Source organism: Culex pipiens, chromosome 3 (assembly GCF_016801865.2).
Source record: "Culex pipiens pallens isolate TS chromosome 3, TS_CPP_V2, whole genome shotgun sequence".
NCBI classification, from domain to species: domain Eukaryota; kingdom Metazoa; phylum Arthropoda; class Insecta; order Diptera; family Culicidae; genus Culex; species Culex pipiens.
In genome coordinates, this window is record NC_068939.1 from 54123770 (window position 1) to 54142121 (window position 18352).

Here is an 18352-nt window from a genome sequence, read left to right on the forward strand (position 1 = left end):
TTTTATGAATATTAAAGGTGTGATTGGCAACTATTTTTAGTGCATTTAATAACAAAAAAATGCAATTTAGATATTTTTTAAATGTTTGTATCCCCTTAAGTTACTTTTTAGAGCATTTAAAACCCAAATGCTATCAAAACAATCGCGATCGTATTAGTACGAAATCAATTAACCTGCCTCACTCAGCATACTCGCTTGCTCGTTACTGACCTGGGTACCCGTGCGAAATGCCTCAAACGGGACGGGGGAATGGCCAGGGCAGGGTAATACCAATGCAGCGCCAACCGAAGCACGTGCAGTACCTTCTCACACTCTTTTTTTCTGTCTAGGCTAGCATTAAAGCACAGTTTGCTTCAAGCTCGCGGGAAAAGCTGCCAACTGCCAACCAGCAGTCCAACTTAGACTCTAGTCGACTTCGGGCCGACTATCGTTCGGTGTGCAGCAATTTGCCGTAGTCTTGTGGTGCAGTGGTACAAAGGAAACCCGGAAGATATGCAGAGCTTGCGCAACATCGGCGGCAGTCCGTACGAGGCGGCACCCCGTGGGGATTCCTTCCGGAAGCTACGCGATGGCTCCGGTTCCGGATCAGGTGGGCTGATGACGGTCAAGTTTGTGCTGAGTTGCTTGATCGATGCCGGCACGTTTCTGGTGCTGCTGGTACCGATTCTGGTCAAGTACGTGGTAGGGTTGTTTGTTGGTCCACCGAAGAAGGACATCCGCGGTCAATTGGCCCTCGTGACGGGTGGCTCGAACGGGCTAGGTCGGGAGATTTGCTTCCAGTTGGCACGGAATGGGTGTCACGTGGCGGTCGTTGACCTGGACGCGGTTAACGGGGAGAAGACTGTCCAGGACTTGCACCAGCAGCACGGTGTGAAGGCGAAGTTCTACAAGGTGATTATTCCTGTTCAATTTTTTGGTATACTTTGTTTCAAACTTCAAAACAGCTGAAAATTTTGCATTACGAACTTATTTTAACTCTACTTTCAAAGATCTGCCTAGTGGCTTCTAATAAGAAATGCAACGAACGCAAGTGCTAATGCAGCTCAAAGCCATTGATTCAACCTGCATAGGGGCAATTACCGCACATTACGCTGCAGTTGGCTGCTACTTGCACTCAATGTGATTATGCTTAGCTGCATCCAGCGTCAGCCCATGGTGGTGGTGCTTCGCGAAGAGGTTCGTCAAAGTTGTGCTTGCTTGTCACATGTTCATTTGAAGCTAATGCTTTGGATAGCAAAGTTTCTGTAAGACTCAATTAAGTTTTTTTTTATTATTATTGTACAGTTAGACGTTTTTGCAATAAAAAATTATCGAGGGTGTCAAGCCAGCACAACCCAGAGAAAATGAACACATTGAGCCTCGTAGGCTCGTTGCAGTGAAAAGTGCAAGTGAAATGCACATGCTTATGCAATCGAGAGTTGCTATTTCCCGACCAGTTTTGCTTCAAGTCAAGTGCTGATAGCAGTCGATGAAAACATCGTTATAACTGAGTCATAACTCTCTTTGACTATTTGTGCTTTCAGGCGGACATTTCCAGCTATGAATCGGTTCAGGAGCTGCGAAAGAGTGTCGAGAGCAGCCTCGGGCAGGTGGACATTCTGGTGAACAATGCCGGCGTGTTGCCGCTGATGTCCGTCCGGGAAGGAACGCCGGAGGATTTGAAGAAGGTGCTGGAGATCAACTTGCTGTCCCACTTTTGGGTATGTAGAAAAATGTTTTGCAAAAAGCTATATTTTGTATGAAAATTCAATGCAGAAGGCTGCGTTCTGAATGAAAACAGGGACTTGTTTGTAGAATCGAAATTTCAACTGCATCCGCTTTATTGTCTAATGACCTGTTATTAACACTGCTAGAAGCAATGTGTGATCACGCGATTGAGTATGAATTGTTTGAGTTTTGAATATTTAATAACACCAACGCTCACGTGCACGAGATAATCATTCATTCATCATTAAAATTGAATGAAACCCTTGCACCTTTTCAACCTACTGTTAAGTTTTGTTGTATTTGGGTACATGGAGACGGAGTCGGAAAAATTTGCAAAGAGTAAGATCCATCAATCAAAATAAAATAAAAAACTAACTGAATCCACCTATGTGGTTGGAGCCTTCCTCACAACAATGGCTGTACACAAGTTTCATCTATTTTTTAGATCCGGCTTCCAAAAAGTACATCGATATCACTTAAGTGGCCATACCTCGAGACAGGGTTGCCAGATCTTCAATGTTTTGGGCTCGTTGGAAAGGTTTTTTGATCACCTAACCAACGATGGGTCGGATGATGGACCCGGACATAGTTTACATACATTTAAGTGAGATCCGGCTTCAAAAAAGTATATCAATATCACTTAAGTGGCCATATCTCGAGACAGGGTTGCCAAATCTTCAATGTTTTGCACTCGTTGGAAAGGTCTTTTGATAACCTAACCAACAATAGGACGGATAGTGGATCCGGACATAGTTTACATACATTTAAGTGAGATCCGGCTTCAAAAAAGTACATCAATATCACTTAAGAGGCCATATCTCGAGACAGGGTTGCCAGATCTTCAATGTTTTGGACTCGTTGGAAAGGTCTTTTGATAACCTAACCAACGTCGGGTTGGATAGTGGAGCCGGCCATAGTTTACATACATTTAAGAGCGAGTCCACGAGCAAAGCATACCCATCTCGCATCGACCTCACCAATCTGCCTGAAATTTTCAGGGGTTGTTTGTACATATAAAACTAGCATCTGGCCAAAATATGAGCACTCTAGGTCAACGGGAAGTGGGGCAAATCGGGACACAAAGTTTGGTGATTCAAAAACGTCAAAAATCTTAAAAAGGCTATAACTAAGGCAAAATTCAATTTAATTTCAAAATTCAAAATGCATCTGAAAGGGCTTAGAAAATGCAACAAAATGCAGGAAAAAGCATCCCAATTGGTTGAATCTAAAGGGAGTTATTGGCATTTTAGTGAAAAAATAGCATTACAGTCGACTCTCTGGTTGTCAATATCTAAGGGACCGTCGAGGATGAGAATCATCAGTTTACAGAACGATGCAAAATGAAGACTCGATTGAAAATATGTTTTTCTTGGTACCCAGCTATGGGAGAGAATCCTGGCAACGTCCAGCAAACAAAAACAAACTAATGTCATACACCCTTCAAAGCTTCGTTTCGCCAAGAAAAATGTCTATGCAAGCCATGAGAAAGTAAAATTATTGACAACCGGAAGAGATTTTTAAAGCAAACAGAAACCAAGGGACCGTCGAGGAAGAGATCCTTCAAGCAAGAGAAAATATCGAGGAATAAAGCCAATCGAAGTATGCAGATTGAAGGGACTGAAGAATTCATCGATAGATGGAGCAATATTGATATCGAGAAGATCGACAGCCAGAGAGTCGACTGTATTTTCAAACTCAAATAAAAAAATGTTCCATCCAGATATCAACTCGCTTCGACCTGCAGCTTGTAGGGGACATCTGAGACTACCATCTGAGACTGAGAACGCTTTGGGTAAGGCAGTTTAACGTATTAAATAAACACTTTTTCTTTAAGTGATTTTTTTGGTTGTAAATTTTTGCTCGGGGGACCCCTTAGATCAAATTTCCTGGTGATTATTTTATCATATTCGTGTTCCTGAGACAATTTCACATAAGAAACATGCATAAAAATTGTTATTTTCATCAATTTTAACCATTTAAAAAATGAAAGTAAAAAAAATCTTCGATTCACATTTATTGAAAATCAAGTTCGTTTCCAAGGATACTAGATGACACCAGAAAAAAGGCAGATTCTTATTTTTTTAACTTTTATTTTTTAAAGGGTTAAAATGGATGAAAATAAACATTTTTGTGCATGTTTCTATCGTGAAATTGTCTCAGGAACACGAATATCATGAAATTATCACCGGAAAATTTGATCTAAGGGGTCCCCCGAGCAAAAATTTACAACCAAAAAAATCACTTAAAGAAAAAGTGTTTATTTAATACGTTAAACTGCCTTACCCAAAGCGTTCTCAGTCTCAGATGGTAGTCTCAGATGTCCCCTACAAGCTGCAGGTCGAAGCGAGTTGATATCTGGATGGAACATTTTTTTATTTGAGTTTGAAAATTATGCTATTTTTTCACTAAAATGCCAATAACTCCCTTTAGATTCAACCAATTGGGATGCTTTTTCCTGCATTTTGTTGCATTTTCTAAGCCCTTTCAGATGCATTTTGAATTTTGAAATTAAATTGAATTTTGCCTAAGTTATAGCCTTTTTAAGATTTTTGACGTTTTTGAACCACCAAACTTTGTGTCCCGATTTGCCCCACTTCCCGTTGACCTAGAGTGCTCATATTTTGGCCAGATGCTAGTTTTATATGTACAAACAACCCCTGAAAATTTCAGGCAGATTGGTGAGGTCCAAACGACGTCCCATACAAAGGGGTATGCCTTGTTCGTGGACTCGCTCTTAAGTGAGACCCGGCTTCAAAAAAGTACATAAATATCACTTAAGTGGCCATATCTCGAGACAGGGTTGCCAGATCTTCAATGTTTTGGGCTCTTTGGAAAGGTTTTTTGATCACCTAACCAACGATGGGTCGGATGATGGACCCGGACATAGTTTACATACATTTAAGTGAGATCCGGCTTCAGAAAAGTACATAAATGTCACTTAAGTGGCCATATCTCGAGACAGGGTTGCCAGATCTTCAATGTTTTGGGCTCTTTGGAAAGGTCTTTTGATAACCTAACCAACGATGGGTCGGATGATGGACCCGGACATAGTTTACAAACATTTAAGTGAGATCCAAATATATGTGAAAACACATTTTTATACATAACTTTTGAACTACTTATCGAAACTTCAATCTGTATAAAACTCGATCTATGGGACCCTAAACCAAGTCGAATGCAACAAGTTCGGGTCAAATCGGTTCAGCCAGTGCCGAGAAACATGAGCTAGTTTGTTGGTCACATACATACATACACACACACATACACACAGACATTTGTTCAGTTTTCGATTCTGAGTCGATATGTATACATGAAGGTAGGTCTACGACGTTTTTATACGAAGTTCATTTTTAGAGCAGGATTATAGCCTTACCTCAGTGAGGAAGGCAAAATACCCATGAACAGTTATAACTAAACTTTTTGTTATTTGATGTTGAAGACAGAATTATGGAACATTTTATTCCCACTTGTTTTCCAGACCATCCGAACCTTCATCGACGGAATGGTATCGCGCCGAAAGGGTCACATTGTGGCCGTTGCTTCGGCAGCCGGTAAGTTATGCCTTAACAAAAATAAGTCTTCTTCTAAGTCACCTGGAAAATTCCCCCACTCTCTTCCTCACCCTCTTTCATAGCATACCTTCCGCTGGGACGGCTGTGCGCCTACGTGGCGTCCAAGTACGGCGTCCGCGGCCTGATGGAAGCCTTCAACGACGAGCTGTACTGTGACGGGCTGCAGAACGAGGTGTTCACCACGACCGTCTACCCGTACTTCATCAACACCCGCAAGGACCTCATCGACGCGCTGGACAAGGCCAAGTAAGAACCGCCGATCGAGTTTGGGAGCCAAGCAAGGTTCATCAATATTTGCCATTTTTAGCGTGCTTGGAAGGGTGCCCGTTTATTCCGCCAAAACGATGGCGCGTGCCATCGTCGGAGGAATGTTGCGCAACCGGCAGAACATCTACGTTCCGAAGGCAATGAAACCGGTCCTCATTCAGTACGAGTAAGTCCTGGAAGGTCTATTGTGTTTTTTTACGTTAAAAGGGACTGATTGGAGTTCTTTTTCCAGGAACATTCCAAATGAGATCAAAAGACTGGCGCGCAGAATTATGCTGAGAACGGAAATACCCAAATTGATGAACTAGCTTCACCACTCGCAAGTGGGAAGTATGCGTTCAAGTGTGATATTTAAAGTCCTGCGAATCCAGTGCGCATTTCCGGTAGTCGTTTTTGTTTGTTCAAACGTGATTTATTTGGAAATTACAGGAAGTTGTCTTGTTTAATTTCGCGTTATTTTATTTTTGACATCTATGAATGCACTGGGAGGGCCTCGTGGCGCGGTGGTTAGCGGCTTTGGCTGCCGATCCCTAAGTTGCTGTGGGGCGCGGGTTCAATTCCCACCTTATCCTCCTGGCCTTCTATCGGATGGGGAAGTAAAGAGGTTTTGGGTGACTCACCACACATAACCTAGAGACGCCTAGCAATAAGCAGATACTTGCAACAGAGCCCAAAAAAGACCCGGGGGTCGTTAAAGTGGATTGCTTTGCTTTTTGCTTTTTGCTTTTTGAATGCACTTTCAAGCTTTTTTGATTGTATATTTAATAAACTATTTCAGGTTGGCCTGGGTTCGATGTCAGTCTGCCCCGGTGGCATTTTACGAGACGAGATTTGTCTTGTAGGAGTCGTCCCCATTGGTAAAAACCAGTCTCAGTGGAGTCACTGGTCGGCAGTCTCGGGTGAATGAGAGTCTAGGTTTTAAAAGAGGTTTGGAATGCCTCACCGTTTCAAGTTTCAAGTTAATGAACAATTTGATTTTTTTAATTACTTGATGCATTTTAAAGTCGCAACAAAGTGTGAGAATACATAATTTTGAACTTAACAAAAAATAATTTAATTTATCCTGTCATATAAAGTAGGGAATATCAGTTAAAATAACAACCACAATTGACATGAGAAAAATAAATAATTTATAAAACATTGACAAAGTCACATGGATCGTAATTTGAAATTCTTCTTTTCATTGCTTTTTGAAAATTCAAAATTTGTAAAACTTTAGTTTTGATAATTTTCAGATTAAAGCCCGTTTTGATTGAAGCCTATCAAATTGAAGCCCATTGGGATATTTTTTTCAAAAAAAGCAATTGATCTGTTAATTTTGAAGTGATCGTGTTATTTTGTCATATGTTTAAAAAAACGTACTTAAATGTTTAACCTTGTATAAACTAAAACAAGAGCATTACTTTTCTAGTCAAGAGTGACAACATTGCGAGTGGTTTTTACAGTTTAGTTGATTATTTCAGGAATTTGATAAAATTTTACTGATGGGGCATTGAAAGCTAGGTCGTTCTTAACTAAATTCCGATTCGAGGGTTATGGTTGGAATCATCATACTAATTCAAAACAGACTATTGCAAACAAAAAAAAATGAAAAAAATATGTCAGAAATTATAGTGTACCATTTTCACAATATTTCTATTTTGCAGTGTTGCGTTCCTCACGCGTTCACGCGCTCGTGAGCGTTCACTTTTCACTCATTCGTGAGGAGGAGCGCTGCGCGAGCTAGCTCACGTTTGCTCCGATTTTTTCAGCTCGCGTTTGCCCCACTCTCGCGCTCGCGCTCATTTTTCGTTCACGGAGCACTCACTTTGGAAGTATCGCGAATCGTTTAACTTTTTGAGACAGTTTTTTGTTTTTCAATCCTAGTTAGATTTTGTACTTAAGGCGCAGCATGTCAGTGGAAACAAACGAAGAGTATGAGCGCGTGGACAAAAAGGACTATAAACCTTAGAAAAATATACCAAACAATGAAATAATTCAAGATTAAAAAAAGTCATTCCATTTAATAAATCGTTCAGTGCTTGTAAACGGCTGATTATTTTTATAAAGCTAATCTTAATCATTCTAGAAAATAGGGTAAAATTGTTGAAACAGTTCTCTTTTTACAAATTGCTAGTTTGAAATAACCCATTTGATTGAAATAATATAAATTGTCATTGTTATGTTTTAGCACATAAAGGGTGGCTCCTCTTCCGTCAAGTAAATTATATCTAACACTTCCGCTACCAAGTTCTGAAAATATTCAATTACAGATTGAATAAATGATTTTTTTGCATATGGACATTACTAAAATGTTCCGAATATGAGGGATGATTATAACTTTTATAAAGCTTACTACTGTTTTTTTAAAGGTCCAATAAAACAAATATTATTATTTGGTGTTTTAAAACCGCCTTGAGTCAAAACTCCGGATTCTAAAAACATAAAATAAACATTAATTCATTTTTTGTACATATCAGTGCATCTTTTCAAGTCAATGATTTTTTTACATTAAGAATGAGTTAGCTTTTTGTTAGCAAACTCAAGAGTGAATCATTCTGCCCCTTGGCTAATTCTGAATTTAAATAGAACGTGAAATATACGATGGCCGACCAAATCCATTTAATTGCTTACTTTTGTTTGTTTTACCACTTTCTTGTTTGTTTTTGCTGCTTGTGCTGAGATAGTTCTAGAAACTTCGTTTCAAACAGGCAGATGCTTCAACAGGGAAAAACAACTACCTAATTTGGCTCACCAGCTCACGTGAGCGCAAAACGCTCCGGTGAGCGTGAGCGAGCACGCTTTCCGTGAGCGCTCGCTCATTCGCAACCCTGCTATTTTGAGCAGGAAAAATCATCAGAAAAACATTTGTTCTCCAATTCCAAGGGTACCCAGAGAGTAACAAGAATCCCGAGATCCATTAAATATTTATGATTTTTTTTTTAAGTTATAGGAAAATAAATGCTAAATCTTAAATAAAGAAAAAAAAATACTTTCTTCAACAAATAAAGATTAATGTTATACAAAATAACAATTTTATCGAGACTTTTTACAAGTTTTTAAACGGATTGTTAGTTTTGCACACAAATTTGGTTAGATACATTGAATGAAATATTTAGAATACACTTTAAGTTTGATGATTTAGTTTTTAAAATAACGTGATCATACCGGAAAATGTATTGTTTTTTTTAAATTATGTGGAAAAATTTGAGAAATATGTACGCTTAGGGTGTAATACGGTTGTATGTAAAAAAATAAAGTTGTCCAAATTTAGTGAGCAGTGAGAACTGAACCAATCATTTTCAGACTTTGGAAAACAGTTTAGGACCCCAAAAGGAACTGAAAAATTGCTGAGCTGTAAAATAGATTTTGTTGTTATACCCTAATGTACGCTGTTAGAAGCGTATTCCAAAATATATTCAAGTATCTTTGTTAATGTGTAGAACTGTTGAGTTATGCTTCAATGTCGGTTTTAATGGAATTCAAATAAATATTTTTGTGTTTTTCCGAAATTATTACTACCTATATAATTGAACTAACTAAATAATATTATAATTTAAATTTATAATTTAAATAAAGTAAGACAGGACCTAAGCTTATAAAAGTTATTAAATGAACAACCAAGTAGATTATGCTGAAGGTGTGAAACCCTAGTATACCTTGATAGATTAAAAATGTAACGTACGCGTTTAATGCGACACGTAATTTATGTATAGAGTTAGCTGCTACATTAAGAAAAAGTGCATCACCATACATAAAATGAGGAAGTAAAAGAGATTTAAACAGTCTAAGCTTTGTTTGTACCGGCAACATGCTTGAAGTGATTTTCGAATGCCTAAAGCCGTTGTGAATTTTTCTACATGATATAGGGGAAATCTACCCATTTTAAGCCTGATAAGCGGTCGTGTTTGAATGATGCTGGATAATCTGGATTGTTCCTTGAAATACACTAAAACCAAGTACACCAACGAGTAGAGCAACTTGTTGTGAACATTTCTGTTTATTTTCACTTTTATAAAAGTTATGCTATTCCTTTTACAAACATTAAAAAAAAATATTTTAAAAATGCATTCTAATCAGTCGAGTGCATTGGGCCACGCCCATTTTTTCTATTTTCAGCTTAGTTCTTTTTTTCATCCAGCGCTCTTTTGGGTCTGCTTAGTGCTGCCAAAATTGATGAAATTTTAAGCGAACACTCACGAATTTATAGCGAAAGTTTCCTAGCAGCACTTGCTCACTCCAACAGGCGTTTGTTTTTTGATGGCGCTTGCTAATTATTTACATTTTTCGGGGTTATTTTTCAAGTGAGTGACTTTCTTATGTGCAAAAGAACATGTTGCCGGTAGCGCTTTGAAATCGTTAGCGCAAGTGAAAAGATATTGATGGCGACTTTCGTTAAGCAGTTAACCTCTGAGGGCTTTTGTTAATTTGATTTAGTTAACCGCGGTGGATTTTCTTGAAATAATTCGAACTGTCAAAAATCCACCAAAACATCTATCACATTGATCGCACAAAAAATCTGTGGTAGAAAAGTATCCACCGGTAGATGCTTTGGTGGATTTTTGACAGTTCGAATTATTTCAAGAAAATCCACCGCGGTTAACCAAATCAAATTAACAAAAGCCCTCTGATCTTGCGTGTGGATGTGTGTGCCACCAAAATGATGAGAAATGGTCTCGCAATTATGATCAAAAGTGCATTAAATTTGATCTTTTTGGTCAGTAAGTGGCATAAATTTGCGTGCTTACTCGAGGCGGTGCTGTTGCTGGTAAGTTTATAGCCTGAATAGTATTTTTGGAGCTTAAATCGAGCATCAATCCATATGACGAAGATAGATGTTTGATTAGAAAGGGCATGTTTCCCCTATGATATCAAAACCTGCCCCAAGCTATAATATTTTTGAAGTTTAGGATTGGAAATTTAATTTTCTACAAATAGTGACCATGGCAAACTTATTTTAGGTCAAACTTTTAATTTATCACAACAAATTTTTATGTTGACTCCCAGTTAAATTCAAACAAAGGTAAAATACCGGGACCGGTTGTGTAGTGGTAAGCGTGGTCGCCTCTTACCCCAGTTGGACTGGGTTCGATTCCAGTTGGCATTTTTCGAGGCGAGAGTTGTCTAATCACGCCGGGAAGTAAATGTTGGTCCCGGTCAAAGAAAGATGTTAATCATTTTTATCATCAAATTTCTTCATGAAATTTTCAAGAGTGATCGAAAATTATCTATCAGTGGTTTTAATAAATTTTCTGTAACAAGCATTTTAGAGCATTTAAACCCTAATGCTATCAAAACAATTATTTAATTCATCAACGACTAAAACGTCTGCGATTGTATTACAGATAAACCTCTTTTTACGTGATGAGGCCTTTTGTCAGTTGCTCTGGAACGACGCAACATTTTTGCATTTTTTAAAGCAATGTTTAGGTATACTCGTTTGCTCGTCACTGACCTGGGTACACGTGCGAAATGCACCGCTGGAGGGGGGTGACCAGGGCTGGGCCGATGCAGCGCCAACCGAAACACGTGCAGCCCAGCAGTACTTTTGGGCAGTAGTCTGTCCAGCAGTCCAGCTTAAACTCTAGTCGACATCGAGCTGACTATTGTTTAGCGTGCAGCTGTGCCCCGTGGTATTGTTGGTGCAGTGGTACAAGAGAAACCAGGAAGATATGCAGAGCTTGCGGAACATCGGTGGCAGTCCGTACGAGGCGGCACCTCGAGGGGATACCTTGCGGAAGCTACGCGACGGGTCGGGTTCCGGGTCAGATGGGCTGGCGACGGTCAAGTTTGTGCTGAGTTGCTTGATCGACGCTGGCACGTTCCTGGTGCTGCTGGTACCGATTCTGGTCAAGTACGTGGTTGGGCTGTTTGTTAGTCCTCCGAAGAAGGACATCCGCGGTCAGTTGGCCCTCGTGACGGGTGGCTCGAACGGGCTAGGCAGGGAGATTTGCTTCCAGCTGGCACGGAATGGGTGTCACGTGGCGGTCGTTGACCTGGACTCGGTGAACGGGGAGAAGACTGTTCAAGACTTGCACCAGCAGTACGGTGTGAAGGCGATGTTCTACAAGGTGAGTTCTTTGACATTTGTAATAGGAGGTTATGGAGCTACAGCTAGTTCTGGTTTGGTTGGGTTTTATCAGAATGCATTACTGTGAATACAAAGAAACGAGTTGTTCCTTTCAATTCCGCTTTATATTTACATCTCGTCTGTTTGTATTCACAGTACAAACTAGTTTGTGAATTCATTTTTTCGTGTATCTAGTAAGCTAATAGGTTTGGAAAAGTACTATTCAGGAGATTCAAAATATGTATGTAACTGTTTCACAAAAAAAAAACATTCCATTACGAACTTTTTTCCTAAAAAATGCATAAGCAATATGAACACCACAAACATGCGTCTATTTGCAAAGAACTGCCTAGTAGCTTTAAAAAAATGCTACAAACGCAAGCGCCCATGCAGCTCTAAGCCACTGATTTAACCTGTATTAGGGTAATTGCCGCTCAAGACGCTTAAGTTGGCTGCTACTTGCACTCAACGTGATTATGCTTAGCTGCATCCAGCGTCAGCCCATCGCGGTGGTGCTTTGCGAAGAGGTTCGTCATAGTTATGCTAGCTTGTAGCATGTTTTTACATGCAAATAGAAGCTGAAATACTTTTTGATAACATTGCGCCTCGAAGGCTCGTTGCAGTACAAAATGCAAGTGAAATGCACGTGCCTATCGTTATTATGTACAACTCTCTTTGACTATTTGTGCTTTTAGGCGGACATTTCCAGCTATGAATCGGTTCAGGAGCTGCGAAAGAGTGTCGAGAGCAGCCTCGGGCAGGTGGACATTTTAGTGAACAATGCCGGCGTGATGCCGCTGATGTCCGTTCGGGAAGGAACGCCGGAGGATTTGAAGAGGGTGCTGGAGATCAACTTGCTGTCGCACTTTTGGGTATGTAGAAACAGATTAACAAAAAAAAAGCGTTTTTTTTTCATTTACATTATTTCCACTTCTCTTTCAGACCATTCGAACCTTTATCGACGGAATGGTATCGCGTCGAAAGGGCCACATTGTGGCCGTTGCTTCAGCAGTAGGTGAGTTGCGCCTTTAAAAAAATGAAAGTCAACTTCTAAGTCACCGGGAAAATTCCGCCACCACCCTTCATCTCTTTCTCGTAGCATACCTTCCGCTAGGACGCCTGTGCTCCTACGTGGCCTCCAAGTACGGAGTCCGCGGCCTGATGGAAGCCTTCAACGACGAGCTGTACTGCGACGGGCTGCAGAACGAGGTGTTCACCACGACCGTGAACCCGATCTTCCTCAACACCCGCAAGGATCTCATCGATGCGCTGGACAAGGCCAAGTAACAGCCGCCGTTCGAGTTTGGCAGCCAAGCATGGTTCTTTAATATTTCCCATTTTCAGCCTGCTTGGAAGGATGCCCATTTTTTCCGCTAAAACGATGGCACGTGCCGTCGTCGGAGGAATGTTGCGCAACCGGCAGGACGTCTTCGTTCCGAAGGCAATAAAGCCGTTCCTCATTCAGTACGAGTAAGTCCAGGAAGCTCTGTTGTGCTGTTTTTCGAGAGGAAGAACTGATTTGGGGATCATTTTGTTTCAGGAATATTCCAAATGAGATCAAAAGACTGGCGCGCAGAATTATGCTGAGAACGGATATGCCCAAATTGATGGACTAGCTTTTCCACCCGCAAATGAGAAGTTTGCGTGAGAAGTGTGATATTTTAAGCTCTGAGATTCCAATGCGAAGTTCCGGTAGTCGTTTTTGTTACACGTTTTTGTATGTTACACGCTACACCATAGACTTCAACAACACTTTAAGTTTTTTTTTCACATGTTTTGATGTATTTTTAATAAACTATTACTTTTTTAATTGCAACAAAGTGTATAGATACTTAATCTTGAATTATAGTGTATAGATACTTAATCTTGAATTACATTACAAATCATATCATATTCATGCTGACACATAAAGAAAGGAATATAAGTTAAAAACAAGTTAACGCAAAAATATATTTCAACTAATTTTCTGTGTATGTTGCGCAAATGATAACTTGTTGTTTAACCATTTCAGGCCTACAAAAAAAAAAATTTTTTTTTTATTGATGATGGGAAAATGATTCTGATTTTGATTTTTGGGTCATGGGTAATTCTCCGCCAACTCACACAGCAGTTGCCCCGACCCCTCTTCGATTTGCGTGAAACTTTGTCCTAAGGGGTAACTTTTGTCCCTGATCACGAATCCGAGGTCCGTTTTTTGATATCTCGTGACGGAGGGGCGGTACGACCCCTTCCATTTTTGAACATGCGAAAAAAGAGGTGTTTTTCAATAATTTGCAGCCTGAAACGGTGATGAGATAGAAATTTGGTGTCAAAGGGACTTTTATGTAAAATTAGACGCCCGATTTGATGGCGTACTCAGAATTTCGAAAAAACGTATTTTTCATCGAAAAAAACACTAAAAAAGTTTTAAAAATTCTCCCATTTTCCGTTACTCGACTGTAAAAAATTTTGGAACATGTCATTTTATGGGAAATTTAATGTACTTTTCGAATCTACATTGTCCCAGAAGGGTCATTTTTTCATTTAGAACAAAATTTTTCATTTTAAAATTTCGTGTTTTTTCTAACTTTGCAGGGTTATTTTTTAGAGTGTAACAATGTTCTACAAAGTTGTAGAGCAGACAATTACAAAAATTTTAATATATATACATAAGGGTTTTGCTTATAAACATCACAAGTTATCACGATTTTACGAAAAAAAGTTTTAAAAAAGTTGGTCGTCATCGATCATGGCCGTTCATGGTCACCCGCGACAGACACGGACGACGAAACAAAGAGAAACGCAAAAAGTAACTTTTTCAAAACTTTTTTTCGTAAAATCGCGATAACTTGTGATGTTTATAAGCAAACCCCTTGTGTATATATATTAAAATTTTTGTAATTGTCTGCTCTACAACTTTGTAGAACATTGTTACACTCTAAAAAATAACCCTGCAAAGTTAGAAAAAACACGAAATTTTAAAATGAAAAATTTTGTTCTAAATGAAAAAATGACCCTTCTGGGACAATGTAGATTCGAAAAGTACATTAAATTTCCCATAAAATGACATGTTCCAAAATTTTTTACAGTCGAGTAACGGAAAATGGGAGAATTTTTAAAACTTTTTTAGTGTTTTTTTCGATGAAAAATACGTTTTTTCGGAATTCTGAGTACGCCATCAAATCGGGCGTCTAATTTTACATAAAAGTCCCTTTGACACCAAATTTCTATCTCATCACCGTTTCAGGCTGCAAATTATTGAAAAACACCTCTTTTTTCGCATGTTCAAAAATGGAAGGGGTCGTACCGCCCCTCCGTCACGAGATATCAAAAAACGGACCTCGGATTCGTGATCAGGGACAAAAGTTACCCCTTAGGACAAAGTTTCACGCAAATCGAAGAGGGGTCGGGGCAACTTTTCCCGATTTCGTGTGAGTTGGTAGAGAATTACCCTCATATAAGACTCATCACGGGTTAAATTCCATATTAAAAGCATATTTTGTTGATGTTTTTTCCTCAGAAATACGTGAATTGAATTTTCGAAAATATTTAGACAAGGCCGAATGATTTTGCTCCAAATTTTGTATAGAGAATGAGTGTTGATCACTGCTCCCACATATTTTCATCAGGTGTTTTTCGGTGCTGGAACCTGGTTTAGACCTAGTCGACTCAATAAGCCTTAAGACTGTAAACAATGCAAATCTGGATTAGGACAACTTAGAAGTGGAATTACTTTGTAATTGTGAGGAAGCATTTTTTCTAAAGATACTCTCAATGGAAAAAATATGCAAAAAGTTGTAACATTTGTGCAACATAAACTGAAAACAATTTTGAATAGGAAAATTAAAATCGATGTGTCCTGGCTCGACTTGTTTTGATGGTATCAACAATCCCACTAAATTTCAGTACACAGAAAAAAAATGATGGTAATATTCATCAGGGAATGGTGAAAGATTTTGTGGTTAAAAAAATGATGAATTTTACCCCAGAAAATGATGAATTTTCATCAGGTTCACATTTTTACACATTTTTTATGTAATATTACTCAAAAAAAGAGGTAGTATTCAACCTACCAAATTTTCAACATTCCAAAATTCAACTTTTTTTTTCTGTGTAGAAACAGTTCGTTAGGGCGAATCTGAGATTTTAAATAAGCAGTCTATTCACCTATTAGGGCCTCGTGGCGCGGTGGTTACACAGAAAAAAAGTTGAATTTTGAAATGTTGAAAATTTGGTAGGTTGAATATTACCTCTTTTTTTGAGTAATATTAAATAAAAAATGTGTAAAAATGTGAACCTGATGAATATTCATCAAAAACTGATGATAATTCAACATTTTCTGGGGTAAAATTAATCATTTATTTCGCCACAAAATCTGTCACCATTTCCTGATGAATATTACCATCATTTTTTTTCTGTGTAGCGGCTTCGGCTGCCGATCCCTAAGTTACTATGGGGTGCGGGTACGATTCCCGCCTCATCCTCCTGGCCTCCTATCGGATGGGGAAGTAAAAACGTCGGTCCATTTGCGTAAAAGAATAAATGAAAACAATGTCAGTTATTTTCAGTAAGACTTCTTTGTTAATATCTGAGTTATAATAACAGGTAATCTGGCTATTTTAATAACATGCTGAGATGAATGAATTATTAAATTGTATCAAATTTTGTTATTCTTGAGTTATTTTTTCACCTGTTCGGGATAGTATATAAGCACAACTGACAAAACGTCTTCTGACTGAATTCTCTTTGGCATTTTGTCTCATTTGCAGGGTGCTCGGTAAAAAATTATGTAAATTTGGAAGGTATAATTTTGGATGGTTGAATATTACCTCTTTTATGATGTAATTTTACCTCAATTTAGACTGAAAAAGCAAAATTACACCAGAATAGTGGTAAAATTACACATTTGCAGAGGTGAAATAACATATTTTTTCTGCCATAAAAGATGTACCCCTTGCCAGATGAAATATTACAATGTTTTTTTTTTCTGTGTGTCAAGATATCACGATTGCAGTTTTTTTAGGATCGAGATCGAATTTAGGGGATCTGTTAAGGTCAGAGTGTGAGACGTTGGAAGTTTCACAAAATGGCGTTAAATTTGACCAATATTTCCTTTGACAACTTGTCACAATTACAGGGTTTGTCAAGATATGAAGGGGCATTTGAAGGTTTTAAATTTGAAGTATATTGAATTTCTAAACTGTTTAAAATGAAAACAGAAAATGTTTGACAAGGACATTTCCCCTGAGCAACAACCAGTTTGCTGTGATTTGTTTGGCGGGTTTTAAAAATCATGCATGTCAAACGGCAGGTTTTAAAAGTCATTGTTTATGTTTTTGACATTGCATTGGTTTACATAAAGAATTTCAAATAAAATGCAATCACAAGAATGTCTTTTGGTCTAAAACTTCTCCGTGTGAAAAACAAAATGTTTATTTTTTGAAAAATCTTAAAAAAAGAATGCAGTGCCCAAAAAAAGGGTTGGTCCGATCGCCATCAAACTTGAAACTTTGGTTCAAATTGATGAAAGTCGAGTCCAAAAGTGAATTCAGTTGGCAAGAAAAGACGCAAGTAAATATTACCACAAAAATTTATTTTGTCGAAAACAGAGAGGAAGCTCAATCGATTCGAGGGTTATGGTTGGGTTGGACCCATTATACTTTTGCAAAATAGACTTTTCATGTACAAACTTTAAAATGAAAAAAGAACATATTTTAAGGGGTGTTCAAATTTTTGATTGATCTCATAATGAAAACTTTTTTTATGTGAAATAAAAATAAAAGCATTTTTTCAGAAATTTTATAGGATTCATTTTTGTAAGTTTTTTTTATAGTTTTTTCTTACTCTTGCTAGTGCCTTAGTTAAAGAAATAATTGTTCCTAAATGGATTATGATGCAACACACAGCTGTAAGGAACTCCAAAACCAGAGAGAAGGGAAATGAGAGGGTACACTGGCGATTTATTTTTGACCCCGTAACGCGGTACACAGGTACACAGCCCTTCAGCATAATCTCAGCAATCAAGCGTGACAAGTTTTTGTTCAATGGACTTTAGGCGTTACTTTTTTGGTGACATTTTCTGCTGTCAAATATTTTCATCTTTTAGAAAAATAAACTGTCAAATCGTGTTTTTTGTCAATCATGCGAACCGACCTTCAGCTTTTTTTTCTAGTTCAACCTTACAGGTGTATGCGAATATTTTGGATAACTGGTTCAGGTCTATGAGTTTATCCGGCGCCGGTGTGCTCACAGATTTGCCAACCATCTCTTCGTAGCCCAGTCCACACAAGAAAAAAGGAATTGGAAGCGAAACTCTTCCAGATGGTGAATAACGATCAAGTCGTGCGACCACGGTGCACTGGCCATAAGTGGCGATTTATTACTGAGGTCCGGTAGGGTTTTATAGTCTACGGGGTTCTGAACTACAACAATACAGATTAAAACTAACTATAACGTGTCGTAGAAAACTTCTCGGGCCGTAAACAAAGTGCACGAGATCGGCAGGGAAGCAATTCTTGGGGCCGTGTGCAGATTCAATGCAAAATGGAGTCAATAAGAGTCAGAAGCTAATTTCGGCACCAAAAAATGGCAAAAAAAAGTAGTTTATGCAACAAGTTGCAAAAAGAGGATTTTTTCAGCACGAGTCGTACATTTATCCAACGAGGTTCACCGAGTATGTAAAATTTTCATGTATTTTGTCAATAAATCGTTAAAATTATAAAAAATGTTGAAAAGTGTTACTTTTCGAAACAAGTGCCGAAAAGTTCAACTTTTCAGC

General features: G+C 38.6%; 2 protein-coding genes across 2 annotated transcripts; both read left to right on the forward strand.

Moving 5' to 3' along the window:
• Positions 1-350: 350 nt before the first annotated feature.
• LOC120428822 (estradiol 17-beta-dehydrogenase 11-like) lies at positions 351-6816 on the forward strand. The gene is made up of 6 exons (XM_039593929.2): positions 351-891; positions 1524-1700; positions 5186-5258; positions 5342-5525; positions 5587-5712; positions 5779-6816. Exons 1-6 carry the CDS (start codon positions 493-495, stop codon positions 5852-5854), a joined length of 1035 nt encoding a protein of 344 aa, XP_039449863.1. The 5' UTR covers positions 351-492; the 3' UTR covers positions 5855-6816.
• A 3672-nt stretch (positions 6817-10488) lies between these two features.
• LOC120428823 (estradiol 17-beta-dehydrogenase 11-like) lies at positions 10489-13354 on the forward strand. The gene is made up of 6 exons (XM_039593930.2): positions 10489-11596; positions 12291-12467; positions 12538-12610; positions 12695-12878; positions 12940-13065; positions 13136-13354. The coding sequence occupies exons 1-6, from the start codon at positions 11198-11200 to the stop codon at positions 13209-13211; spliced, it is 1035 nt and encodes a 344-aa protein (XP_039449864.1). The 5' UTR covers positions 10489-11197; the 3' UTR covers positions 13212-13354.
• The last annotated feature ends 4998 nt before the right edge of the window (positions 13355-18352 follow it).